A 13,508-nucleotide genomic window follows, 5' to 3' on the forward strand; every position below is an offset into this window, starting at 1 on the left:
AGCAGTGCCCATTATAATATTTGTAGATTCAGGTGATGAAGAATGAGATATTAGTTTTAGAGAGATCAATTTGACAGTAATATAATTTAAGATGAGTTCAAAGAATCTTTTAACATATCATTTTATTCTTTTAATGCAGTTATTTCTAGTTTTTTTTTATTTTGTATATTTGCTATGTTACAATATTCACTTGTTGTATTTTCATTAAAAGTACTATTATTTTTCAAAACATATTGTTCAAACAGGAATGATGATTATTATTATGCAATGTCTTGTTTATATTATGTTTCTTTATTGGCCTAAATCATGTAATGAACATGAATTTTACTACAGCGAAAACCAATCTTTTAAATCAACCTTCAGCATCAGACATTAAAACCTGTAGAGAAAGCAGCCACTATATATTTGGTCTTTCTGCTGTTTTAACAAAGAATGAGCTGCCTACAATCTATCAAGTTGTTAGATATTTTTTACAACCCAAAGTCAAATGCACAGAATGCAACAATAAATAATAAAATCAAGTGACATTGGAACTTTGGAACAGTGCATCCAACTCTTTATGCTTAAATAGATAATAACTCATTGTCATAATAAACAAAAAGGTTAGTTTAAGCCAATCAAAATCAAGTATAGTACAATATCAAAAGTTTCTTGCAACTTTTTTATTATTGTTTGATATTTGTTTTTGTAACTGTCCACTAGGTACCAGCAATTTTTGGTATTAAGTTGCTTCAAGCTGGAGTAGATAGTTTATAAAAAAAAAGAGTTCACTCAAAAATAAAAAAATCTAAATTTAACTAGTAGCGATCTTATTTGATAAATTAGTTTGAAATATCAAAATTAATAAACTATAAATTAATTATATTAGTAAAATAGTTAAAATTAGGAAATATCAAAATGAATAAACTGCTTTAAAAACATTATTTTTTGTAGAATAACAAAAAAATGCATCATTAAAAATAAGTAAATGTAAACAAAACTAAAACTTTTGGTTTATTAATTTTTCTGCATCAAGTTGAAGTTTTCAAGCTAAAAAGATGAGATTTTATTTTTTCAACTTAAAAACAAAAATATCTAAAAAAAAATTTGTTATCTGTTTATCTAATCACAAATAAGTTGCAACATTTAAAACTATGTTTTTTAATCTAATTATATGACTTTTATGTAAAACTATTTATTTTTACAGGACCCAAACATGTCTAAAAGATTGTAAAAATCAAAAAAGAAATTGTTTACACTTCATTATATATGAAAATACACAAGAAAATGTTTTAAACCAACACTCATTTTAAAAGTGTATTAATTATAATTCACTCTAGTTTATGTTTCATAATGAATTACATGAAAAAAAAAATTAAATTAAAATATGATCTGGAAGATTTGCAACTTTCATATTTTTCTAAAAAAAATTGAAAATCACTGGTCCACTCTGCTTTCAAATCATGCTGCAGCATCTTTTGCCACAGCTGATAGTTTTTAATATTATTTCTAATGCAGATTGAAATAAAGTAATTTATAAAAAAAAACTAAGAAGAGGGAGAATCCATAATAAGAATCATGTAAAGAGAATCCATAAATGTCAGTAAACATAAAGGGGGGGGGGGGAGTGGGTACTGAAAAGTTTGACAAGAATTGACAATGGGGAGGAGGGCGTTGAGACCAAAATGATGTCAATTTAAAAAAAAATAATTTAAGTTTATGCAAGTAGATTTCAAAGGTATTTACATCTACAATGTGGTATAGAAATGGTATATTTGTTTTGTGGGGAATTCAATATAAGTTTCCCAGAGATATTAAATAAATTAAAAATTTACCAACATTTTATTATTGTATTACCATTTGACTGCAAATCTAATTGTTTACAAATATCAGCAATTTGTATATAAATTTAACAATCGTTATTCACTCCCTAGCGGATTATAAAATGTGCTTCAAAGCAAACACATTAAGTCATTTGTCATTATTTCAAATACCAAACTTTATTTTTTATCTCTAGCGACTCATAAAACATGATGCAATGCAAACACATAAAGTCATTATTGCAAATACAAAACGCAAATTGCTCCTAATCGGCTTGAAGAAATTATATTAAACAGCTTGCACTGACAGGAGTAAAGTTATTATTCTGATTGTGATGTAAACAATACTGATAAATCAATAATACAAGTATGAATAAAGCAGCAGATCTGATTATACCCAAAGAGGTCAATAACTGTTTAGTTTGCGGAGAGCATTCACTACCTATTGTTTCAATTGAAGATCACTTCAACAACCCATGGGAAGATGATAAAAGATAAAATTAAGAAATGTATCAAGAAAAATTTTTAATATGTTTTTTGATAATACAGATTACCTATATTATCGAAAACTTCTCAATCTTAGTAAGAACCAGCATAATTTGTATCACATTATTCTTGCTATAAGAGTAGAAAACATAATCAAAGATCTCATCGAGGCCTATAAATTACAGTAGTAAGTTAACTCTCTATGATCAATTTTGCAGACTTGATGTATTTACAATTAAATAGAACAAAAAACCCTTAATTTCTATTCAATAGATCAATTAATTGTCCTTCACTACACCAAGTTAGTTTCCTATTACGTTTGAATCGCTCTGCTCTAATGGCCTTACAGCTGTTAAAACATTTATCTTCATTAGTTGAAGTTAAATGTTTTAACAGATTGTAAGACCATTAGTACCTTGCAATCTGTTAAAACATTTATCTTTATATTTTTAACTCTTTATCTTTAAAACATTTATCTTGATATTGTTAACTTTTACATTAAACCAAACGGCCATTCTGAAAGTTTTCTTTTATTAATGACTGGCCTTGACAAAATCAAGCATAGTAAAGCTCCAGATATCATTCTCAAATTAAAAAACCAACACTCAAAGGCAAACTTAAAAGTTAGATAATTTTATGTAATAGAAATTGACTTTAATGCTAATGACTGTGATAGTTAATTAAAAGTTCAAATCAAAGAACCAAAATTTACATTCACTCAAATACCAACAGATCCATTCAAGTTCCACCATGTCCCTGGTAGTAACTTGTTAAACTTGTTTCTTCGGGCAGCGACCTTACTTGTCAAGGTTTGTGTTTCAGAGTTATAGAGTTGAGAGAGGGTTGCAATCACAACTTTAGTAGCCTCCTCGACTGTAGTGGCCTTCGTGGCCTTAAGCAGGTGAATTCAAATAAAAGAAAATAAAAAATGTTGATGTACCTTTTACAATTGATGCTTACCCAAGCTACAATAAAAGTGTTAAACGTTGAGTTAAATTTGCTTATAAATTTGTGAATTGAATCAGAAATGAGAAATGAGTTTATACGAACGAACTTTATGTAGAGTACAATGATTTCTTTGTTTGATACAGACAGAAGTGTTTGTTTTGTTTGATACAAAAGAATCATTTTGTTATTAATTAAATAAAATCAAATAGACTGTACTTCTATTGCTTAAATTTTCTTGTGCCACATTTAGTTGCATCAAGAAATAGTTTTCCATAACAAGTTTATTTTTTCAACCCAGTCTAATATTCACCTTCCCAAAGCCATGGAGGTTTACAGAAGAAGAGGTTTTAATATTTTTCTAAATCATTGTTACAACCCTCCCTGAACCATTTAATTCCACCATTTAAACACAAATCTTGAAGATCAAAGTTGCTCCCCAAAGAAACAAAATGTATGTGATACTACCAGGGACATGGTCGGGATCGAACTTGGATCTTCTTGTAGAATAAGTACTTCACCACTACATCATTACTGAATATATGTAGAACATAATATAGAAATATAAAAAGTTTATATTGGTGTTGCTATAAAAGCTAACTTGCAAGCTAATGATAAGCTTATGGTTCACATCTGTTTTAAGTTAAGTTATATAAGTTAAGTTATATATAAGTATATATATTTATATAGATTACAGCAGTATATATTTTTATTTAGGTTGTTAGTTGCTATTACAGAGGTATATTTTCCAAAGCATCACTACAACTTATATCTTTCTGGAACACAAGCTAGTCAGGTATTTTAAGTTTTAGAATGTTGCTATTATTTTCAAATAAATTTTAAAAAATCTTGCATTTTTTTAAATTTATTTGAAAATTTATTTATTTATTTTTTTGAAAGAATATTTTCCTATTTTTGTGAAGAATTAAATCCTGATTTTATCTTTATTTAGAGAGTATTTTCCCATCTTTGTGAAGAATTAAACCCTGAACTTATTAGACATTTGGAAAGTTTAAATTGTGAACTGGCTCCAATAACCTTTAATTGGTTCATGACAATATTTTTTGACGCTCTTCCAGTAAATGTAAGTTTTTTTTTCCTTGTTCTTTTTTGTTTTTTGTTTGCTTGTTTTGTATTTTTAAAAATTTTGATATAAAATTTTAATATTAATAAAATAATTACCAAATTAGAATTTTAAAAAGTGGGAAATTTTTATATTTTTTATATTGTATAATTGCTGGTCCTATAGCCAATATTGTTATCATTTTTTGTTGCATGTTCAATAATCAATAATTGAACTTGGAAAAAAATATTTACTTTTTTTTTTTTTTTTTTTTTTAAGAAAAAAATGTATTCTCTCATTGAAGAAAATTATAAGAAAATATATTTTAAAGAATTTTTTAAAAATAGTGACGAGTTTTTTTTGAAAGTTCCATAAATTCTCAGGAGTTTATCAACCTTATACAATAATACATAATATATATGCAAATATGTTTTTGTATTGATAACATAAACATATATAATTATTTGTGTTTAGTTATTTATTTTGAACTGTAGAATAAATATAACATTCGTTTTGTGTAAATAAATAGTGATGTTGTTTTTTTTTTAATTTTTTTTTCTTAATTTAATTTTAATTTATACTTAAATAAAAATTCAAAGGTTTTTTTGTATGACTATTATGTGAATACTGATTGCCTCTTACTTGGTAATTTTTGTGACACTCTATTACATTTAAAGGTTTTTTTTTGTACTATCAATACTTTTATGATGACTGGATAAATTATTTCTAGATAATTTTCTTTTTTCTGAAGATTTAAGTAATAGATATTGTGTTTTGCAAATAAACATCAGAAAATTAAACATCAGTGCTTCACAAAAAATTCCAAAACATGTTAAATAAAAACAAGGTGAATAAAAGTTATTTGGGCATGAATAAACAGTTAAAGTAAAAAGATGTGAGTTTGTTGAATGGCAATTCACATGAGATTGTTTTGAATAGGGAAGCATGAGATTAGAGCTTGCTTATGAATTAGGCATAAGAAACTGGTGAGGATGTTTAAAAAAGCAGGGTTAGCTGATGCTATGAATTGCATATACAATTTCTAAGAGAGGGCATCAGTGAGAAGTAATCAAAGAAGAAAGAAAGTAAAGGACGCACTAAGAGTGTGGCCATTCATCAGGATATCATGATATTTGTGGTAATATCAGGATAATTGTGATAATGGTTAGCAGTAAACAAATGAGTGAGCTCATTGTGAGCTCTAAGCTGTCACAGAGGAGAGATTATTTAAGAGAGCGTATTTAAGACTGGCTGCTTGTTCTAAGCAATGAGGTTATCAGGAAGATCATAAATACAGATAAGAAATAACATGAGACCAATTATAGAATCATGTGGTTACTTGAAAAGTGTTCTCCATTCAAGATGACTTTAATAAATCAGAAAAAAATGATTTGATAACTTGAAAAAGCTATTTAAGTTTAAATATTTCAGATAGTTTTGGTTTGTAGCAGATTAAATGTTTTTTTAACTTTTTTAGTTTAGTGGAGACCAGGTTTAGTTGAAACATGAAGTTATTTGAAACTTTTATGCAGAGTAACGAGCAGTTTATTGCAAGTTACAAAGGTTTGAAGAACTATAAGATTTTTTATTGTATTCATCAAATAAATTGTTAAACTGAAGTTTTTGCTCAAGATTTAAGGGAATTGTATGCATGAAAGAAACTTTTTGTGATTTTTGTGATATTAACTGTAATCTTGTGTTATAAAAGATAAAAAAAAAGTTTGATAGCATCTAAGTAGTATTTTTTGTGGTCTTTCTTTAAATGAGTTTTTTATAGATTTTTGTGTATGGGATACCTTACATTAAATCGATTAAGAGTGCACTGATTAACTTGGGATTTTTTAGAACATTGTGATTGGAGTTTGTTGGAATGTTTAAGTTTTAAGGCATCGCTTTTATTTCTTTCATTATCACTCATAGAATATATTTATTTTATAATGTCCAACTTGGTAAGCCTAATTTTTAAATCAAAGATCTTATTACTAAGCATGTGTTTTCAGTCATTTAACTTTTTTGCTACCACAGCTTGCTTATTAATTTTGTTCTTTATTAATTCTGCAAAAATAGTTCCAGAAATACATACACAAATTAAACCAAAAAAATTAACTATAAGGAAACAGGAGACAAAAAACCTAAAAACAGTAAAAAATTTGCATTGGCCAAGAATAGCAAGCAAGAAGCACCATGCATATTTGGGCTCACGAGGCATATTAAGTACGGATTCACATCCTGCCAAATATATCTGTGACTCCTGTGAAGATAATTGTGGTATATATATATATATATATATATATATATATATATATATATATATATATATATAAATATATATATATGTATATATATATATATATATATATATGTGTGTATATATGTGTGTATATATACATATGTATACATATATATATATATATATATATATATATATATATATATATATATATGTATATATATGTATACACATATATATATACACATATATATATATATATACACACACATATATATATATATATATATATATATATATATATATATATATATATATATATATATATATATATATATATATATATATATATATATATATATATATAAATATGTATACATATGTATATATACACACACACATATATATATATATATAAAACTTAAATTGCTAGTTTAGATGAGCACTCTGATGTCACACTATAATAGCCTGCTGCCGGGGGCTTCAGTACATACATCAACTGACAAATAGCCTGACTCACCGGGGAGTACTGCTACATCGACTCAGGGTTTGGGATGGGGCAGCAACTTTTCTTTCATTATTCTTCGTTTTTTTTCTTCTTTTTCTGAAAGTTCTGTATGCTATAAAGATAAGCAAAACTAGTGAGCAAATTCTCATCTAAACAAGCAATAGAAGATGATATTTTGTCAAAGTCTTTTCCACTTCTAATTTTGATAGAGAGCCTTTCTGTTATTACCATTAAGTCAGCAGTAGAACTAGGCTATCAAATATTATCAAGTTATTGCTTGGTGTTTTTAAATTCAAATCACAATTCCAGTTTCTAGCAGGTAGGAAAATAAGATTCATCTAAGCACTTGTTAAAATGGAGAGAAAAAAAGAGAGCTCTGCAGAACACTTTTATAAAACTGTTACATGAATGTTAACAGAACAACATGCTGTAGAAGTGTTTAAGTGAGAAATAATTTTAGCTATCGAGACAAGGAGGTTTGATTGCAATTAGTCATTGTAATCAAGAGAAGAGGTTTGGTTGCATAACTATAAATGAAGTGTTTGTCTGGAATGTCAGCAAGAGTGTTGTTATTAGATTTTAGAAATGAATCAGAGGAAATGTTTTTTGCAAATATTTCTAGCCTATCCTTAAGACTTAGTACAAACTAGAATCAATAACCAGACACAAATCAATCAGCAAAAGTAAGTTATGGGTTGTCTGAAGAACAAGTTAGAAACTTGAATATAGTTAAAAGATTGAGGATGACCAAAGTTTTGATATTTAGTTTCAGCAAAGTCATTGGTACTAAAGGCAAGGTATTAAGTATGATGATTATTAAAGTTACCACAATGTTCAATATTGACAAGTGAATATATTGAAGGAGCCTGGTCAAGTTGATATTAAAAAAAACATTTAAAATATTGCAGTCAACAAAAGTAGTGAGCAAAACCCATAAGTAGATTATTTAGAAAGTTGAAAAGCCTAACAATTTAAAAATAATATTTAATTTAAAAACAAATACTTTTGTTTAATTTTTTAGGTTGTATTAAATATTTGGGATTGCTTTTTGTTTTATGGTCATAAGGTAGTTATTTTTTGTTTATTATTTCTTTTATCAAAAATAGTAAAACTATTTATTGTTTGCAATACATGATATATTGTTATATTATTATACTCTACAAGATATATTGACAAAGAAAACTAGCATGATTAATAATATGCTTTACATGATAATATCAAGATCTTTGCAATCTGACCATATCAGTGTTAATTTTTTCTATTTTTTAATTTTATTGGGACATATTTTTACATAGCTATAAATAAATTTACAATTTCTTATTTATCCTAAATACTTTTTATCATGCTAGTTTTCTGAGTAGTTTGTTAAATTTTGAATTTTTGGTTTTACTTCTCTTGTGTAAATCCAAACAGCATGTGGTCAATAAACACACTCTCAATGTTAGAGCATTTTTTAATAAAACTTTTTATACAAATATTTTGTTTTTTTATTTTTTTTTAACTTTGATAAAATGTGTTTATTAACAACATGCAAATGTTAAAAAAAAAACTTTGAAATAATAAATATAAACTGTCAAACAATATTATCTTTTTTTGATTTGTTTTTGATTTGATTTGTAAAAGATGATTAATTCTTTACTTCTTTTAAAATATTCATTATATGGCATCTTTGATTTGTCTGTTTATAGTTATTATGTCTAATCCATATGAGGTTAAATAGAAACATTTATTGTGACTTCATATATAAACAATATTCAATTCTGTTTTTCAGATTTTGTATCCTTTTGCTCTAACTTTAATCAAGCTTCAAAAGAAAAAAATTCTTTCTTGCAAAGAAACTTTATCAGCAATGAGAAAACTCAAAGCGTTCGGAAAGATGTTTTATGACGTTGAGAGTTTATTAAAGGTTTTTTTTTAGTTTTAATTTCTTAAAATAAAAATTGAAAACTTATTTAAAGGAGAAACATTTTTGCTGTGGAAAATGATATACTGATTAAGAAATTTTTTAACCCTAAAAATTTTTTTTTTTTTTTTTTTATTTGAAAGAGAAAATTATTTACTAAATAATCTGTTATTAAATTTTTAATTAGTTTAGCCTGTGAAAACTCACTAGCCACACTAATTAAAAAATATATATATTTAATTAGTGTGGCCAGTGAGTTTGTTTTGTCAAAAAATCACTTTCTTGTTTAGCCAAAATGATTGCAAAAATATGTGGTATATGTTAAATATGTTTTTAAAAAAAAGTTTATCTTTATACATTGTTAAATACTTAGGATTCTATTTGTTTGCTGATATTTATTGACCTTATTTATGTTTTTTGACCTTATTATTAATTTATTGTTATTGTTATTATTTTAGTGTTATTGTTTTGTTGTACTTATTATTGTTTTATTGACTATATTATATTATATTATATTATATAATATAATATATATATATATATATATATATATATATATATATATATATATATATATATATATATATATATATATATATATATTAGGGTATCCCAAAAACACACTTTTTTAAAAATTTCAATGTGCTCTCAACTGATCCCCATTCTATAGGTCCTAAATAGCTACCAAAATCTTTTTTTTAATTTTTTAATGACTAGAAGTGATAGATGTAAATTCTGAGTTTTACGGTTTTGTACACTTATGTGTATTTACTAAAAAACAGTGCTATCTAGTATTTCAATATGTTTTAATATGATGTAATAATTGGTACACAAATAATTCCCATAAGATATTATTAAAGAATAGGATCATTCCCTATGAACATTGTTAGAGATTGATATTTTTCCCTCTGGACAATATTATTAGTTCGTATAATTCCCCATGGATTGGTTCACAAATAACTCCATTTAGAAATTTTTTTTGAAGGAAAAAATTTCTAAATGGAACTATTTGTGCACGAAGGAATTCTAATTTTTGCACGAAGAAATTCTCGTGTAAACGGTTATAAAAGCCGTAACGGTAAACTTAGATAAAATATTATACAAGAGGGAATAACGACTTCATAGATTTTTGATGCAAGTGTAACATTTAGTATAAATTTAGTTAAAAAACTGATTATTTCGAAATTCATATAAAAATGGGTAGAACAGCTAAAAAAAAGAAGATCATAGGACAGAATAAGATAAAACGGAAAAATACAGAAAGGTTGAGGTATATTTACCTATTGAAGTACCCACTGAGGGAGTTACCTCAGAGACAGCTTCCATCTAATGGTGATATTCTTAGATACTATCAATTTATCCTTCGCGAGTCACAAGTTAAATACAAACCCACTTCTACTAATGTTGGTTGCAAATTGAAATCGAAATCCAAGGATCTTGTTTGTGAAAATGGTGTTTGTACAGATCCTGGTAGTTCTTGTTTGGTATCTAGGATTAAAAAAATTTGGGATAATGCTGGGTTTGGCAAGAAATTTGTGATTTGTGGGTACAATATAAAGACTAAAATCATTAAACTTAATTTAAAATACAAGAAATTGATTAAATTGTCTTCTCTAAACTGGAACAGCAGTCTTGATAAGCAATCAAAGTTAGAGAAAGATTTTCTCACAGAATCCTATCAGCTTTTTGACATCTCGACTAAGAATTTTAAAAAAGATATTCTTGCTGATAGATTGAGAACAGATGATGCCAAGCTGGAAGATATAAAGTAAGTTCATTAAATAACACTTTTTTTAGTAGTGAGATTTTTTTTCCAATTAAAAGTAACTTAAGTAATAGCATATTATTTCCTTTAAAATATTTACGTTTAACTCTTTACATGGTTTGGTCATCTTCCAAGAAAAACTAGAACAATTATTAATTTATTTATAAATGGCTTAATAGATTTAAATATTTCTTAGTTTTTATGAAGACCAGAAGTTACATAGGAAAGGATATATGTAAACAAAAGTCGATGAAGACTACAGTAGAAGAGTACTGGATGCAAACAGGAGAAAGAACAAGCTAGGTAAGTTGAGAGAGAAAGAATTAGAGAGACAGAAAAACTTAAAAGATATCAATGATGTTTTCTTGTCACATGACTCCATGACAGAAGAGATTCAATTCAGCAGTGAGGAAGAAAAGTCAAACGAGGACTGTGAAATCAGCGAGGAAGATGATTTCCTGGGTAACGGTCGGAAACGCAGGTATAGTATTATTTTAATAACATAGTTGTAATTTTCACAAGCTAAAGCTGTTTTATTGAAAAGTATATAATTATAAATAGGTAGAAAAATATTATAAAATGATACCTAGGTACAATTCTGGAGATACGATAAATCTAGCAGTGAATGTTGAAAAGCCCATTGAATGTACTGCTGTTTCAGCAACAAGGTTCAATGTTGGTGTATGACCTCATCTGGCAATTTTAAGTGAAGTATTTAAAGCTGGAGGTATAGAAATTAATGATATGCCGCTTTCAAGAAGCACACTTCATAGAAAAAAGTTCAAATATGTAGAACTTGAAGGAGACTCGGAGTGGATTTCAATATCTAATCATCTTAAAGGCCGACGGCTTATTCTTCATTTTGATACCAAACTGTTGGAACAAATTATCACTGGGCTTAACATTATCCAAAAAATTGAGCGACTTGCAGTCTCAGTGAGTTCCCCGGATGACGATACCATGGAAGACCATCTTTTAGGTGTTGTTCAATGTCCCTCTTCAAAGGGAGTTGACCAAGCAGAACAAGTGCACAATCTTTTAGAATATTACGGATGTACAGAGCAGATCATTGGTATATGCTGTGATACAACTGCAAGCAATACAGGCGGAGTAAATGGAGCAGTCCAAATTCTTACAGATATTTTGAAATTACCAATTTTGTGGATAATGTGTAGGAGACACATATATGAAGTACATGTATCTCACTATATGGCTGCCCTTACTGGTGAGAAAACTAAAGGTCCAATAAGAGCTCTTTATGTCAAGCTAAAGAACAAGTGGCCTGAAATCTGTGAGAAAGTGAATGAAGTGAAAAATTTATGTAAATTGGACTGGCAAATGGCAAAGAGATGATCTGAAGATTGGCTCTGTTCTTCGCACTGTTGCAGAGGAAGCTAAAACATTTTTGACTAATGCAACTACTGATAAAGTGTTTTCAAGGAATGATTATGGTATAGTTTGTAAGCTTGCCTCCTTCTTCCTTGGAGTGGAAGTACAAGATTTTAAGTTCCATCAACCTGGCGCCTGCCATGAGGCAAGGTTTTTAGCAGATGCCATCTACATCCTGACTCTTTATATGACTAAAGATATCAGTAATATCTTGACAGAAAAAGAAGTGCTGCAATTGAAGGATGCAAGTTTGTTCATTGCAATTTGTTATGTTCCATGGTTTTTAAAAAGTTTTTTAGGATTTCTGGCTCCCTACAATGATTTGAAAGCTATCCAGACAGCCTATGCATTGAGAAAAGTTAGTAAGAATATTGGAAATGCTTTGCTTCTCAGCATGGGATGCCGTATGTGGTACTTAACTCCGCAACTCTGTGTTTTGTCCTTTGGGGATAAAGAAGTTCCTTCTGAAACAAAGCTAAGAATGCTGTTAGCTCTGATTGAGTTTGAAGAGCCGAATGAATTTCAGCGTTGTAAACCATCAAATGTACAAATTGGAGAGACCACAGAGCTACCTGAGTTGATTTCCGAGCAAAGCTACCTTCTCTTCAAACATTTTAAAATATCAAGAGCAAGTATAAAAGAATGGCTTAATAATAGTCTTAATACTATAGAAGTTTTTAACCATCCTCAGTTGCTAGATTTTATTGCATGGATCAAAAACATATCTGTTGTAAATGATGGTGCAGAAAGAAACATTAAGCTCATTAAAGATTTTCTTTCAGCTACTAGAGATGAAGATCATCTTCAAAATGTACTTTTTGTAGTTAAAAAGTCTAGAAAAAACTATGACTAAAAAGGAGCTTGGGAACTGTTCAAAAAGTTGTATTTTTTGAGAAATGTTTCACCGCAATAAAATCTTAAATTTGCTAATAAATATTAGTTTTCATGTATTTTTTTTTTGTATTTTCAAATTTATAAATATAATCTATCAAGTTAAATAGTAGAAAACAATTGGAAATGATTTATACGCATCTAATTGTTTTGTTTTAATTTTCTAAAATGTGTCTTCTATTAATGTTAAGCTAGTTTAACATTAAAACAGTAAAACTCAGATTTTACATCTAGCACTTCCTGTCAAAATAAAACCGTCAAATTTTTTTTAGTACTTATTTAGGTCACATAGAATGGGAATCAGTAGAGAGCTTTTTTTTTTTTTTTTGGGACACCCTAATATATATATATTTCTTTTAATATTTAGGAGGTTTTTGAAAGGAATTTTCAAAAGGACTTTAACTTATACAATGACCTTTATGTGAAGTATTTAAAAGATATAGAAGAAGAAAGTTTGAAAAGAAAGTTAGAAGATGAAGAATATGAGAAAAAAAAGCAGAAGTTGGTATGAATATCTAATATAATATGA

The 13,508-nt window shown here is 27.5% G+C and overlaps 2 protein-coding genes across 3 annotated transcripts in view; both read left to right on the plus strand.

The window, feature by feature from the left end:
- LOC101239717 (TBC1 domain family member 2B) overlaps window positions 1-13,508 on the plus strand; it is a 115,342-nt gene that overhangs the window by 87,098 nt on the left and 14,736 nt on the right. The window contains exons 23-27 of the mRNA XM_065791107.1: window positions 3,948-4,026; window positions 4,183-4,314; window positions 8,053-8,097; window positions 8,803-8,937; window positions 13,347-13,484. Of these exons, the coding sequence (XP_065647179.1) occupies window positions 3,948-4,026; window positions 4,183-4,314; window positions 8,053-8,097; window positions 8,803-8,937; window positions 13,347-13,484 (529 nt within the window). The remainder of the gene's footprint in view (window positions 1-3,947; window positions 4,027-4,182; window positions 4,315-8,052; window positions 8,098-8,802; window positions 8,938-13,346; window positions 13,485-13,508) is intronic.
- Window positions 10,131-12,183, plus strand: LOC136076983 (uncharacterized). 2 transcript variants are annotated; one of them, XR_010636741.1, is made up of 3 exons: window positions 10,131-10,702; window positions 10,896-11,180; window positions 11,290-12,183. XR_010636741.1 is itself a non-coding variant. In XM_065791106.1 (2 exons), exons 1-2 carry the CDS (start codon window positions 10,131-10,133, stop codon window positions 10,936-10,938), a joined length of 615 nt encoding a protein of 204 aa, XP_065647178.1. In that variant the 3' UTR covers window positions 10,939-12,183. The 2 variants fall into 2 exon arrangements, 1 of the variants encoding a protein (XP_065647178.1); XM_065791106.1 differs by having other exon boundaries at window positions 10,896-12,183.

The sequence above is a fragment of the Hydra vulgaris genome, chromosome 02 (genome assembly GCF_038396675.1).
Source record: "Hydra vulgaris chromosome 02, alternate assembly HydraT2T_AEP".
NCBI lineage: Eukaryota > Metazoa > Cnidaria > Hydrozoa > Anthoathecata > Hydridae > Hydra > Hydra vulgaris.

What these genes read in the sequence shown, in the direction of transcription:
- LOC136076983 (XM_065791106.1), top strand. Translation starts at nt 10,131, where the DNA reads ATGGGTAGAACAGCTAAAAAAAAGAAGATCATAGGACAGAATAAGATA. An exon ending in GCCAAGCTGGAAGATATAAA is followed by an intron (nt 10,703 to 10,895) that starts GTAAGTTCATTA and finishes AATATTTCTTAG; the next exon opens with TTTTTATGAAGACCAGAAGT.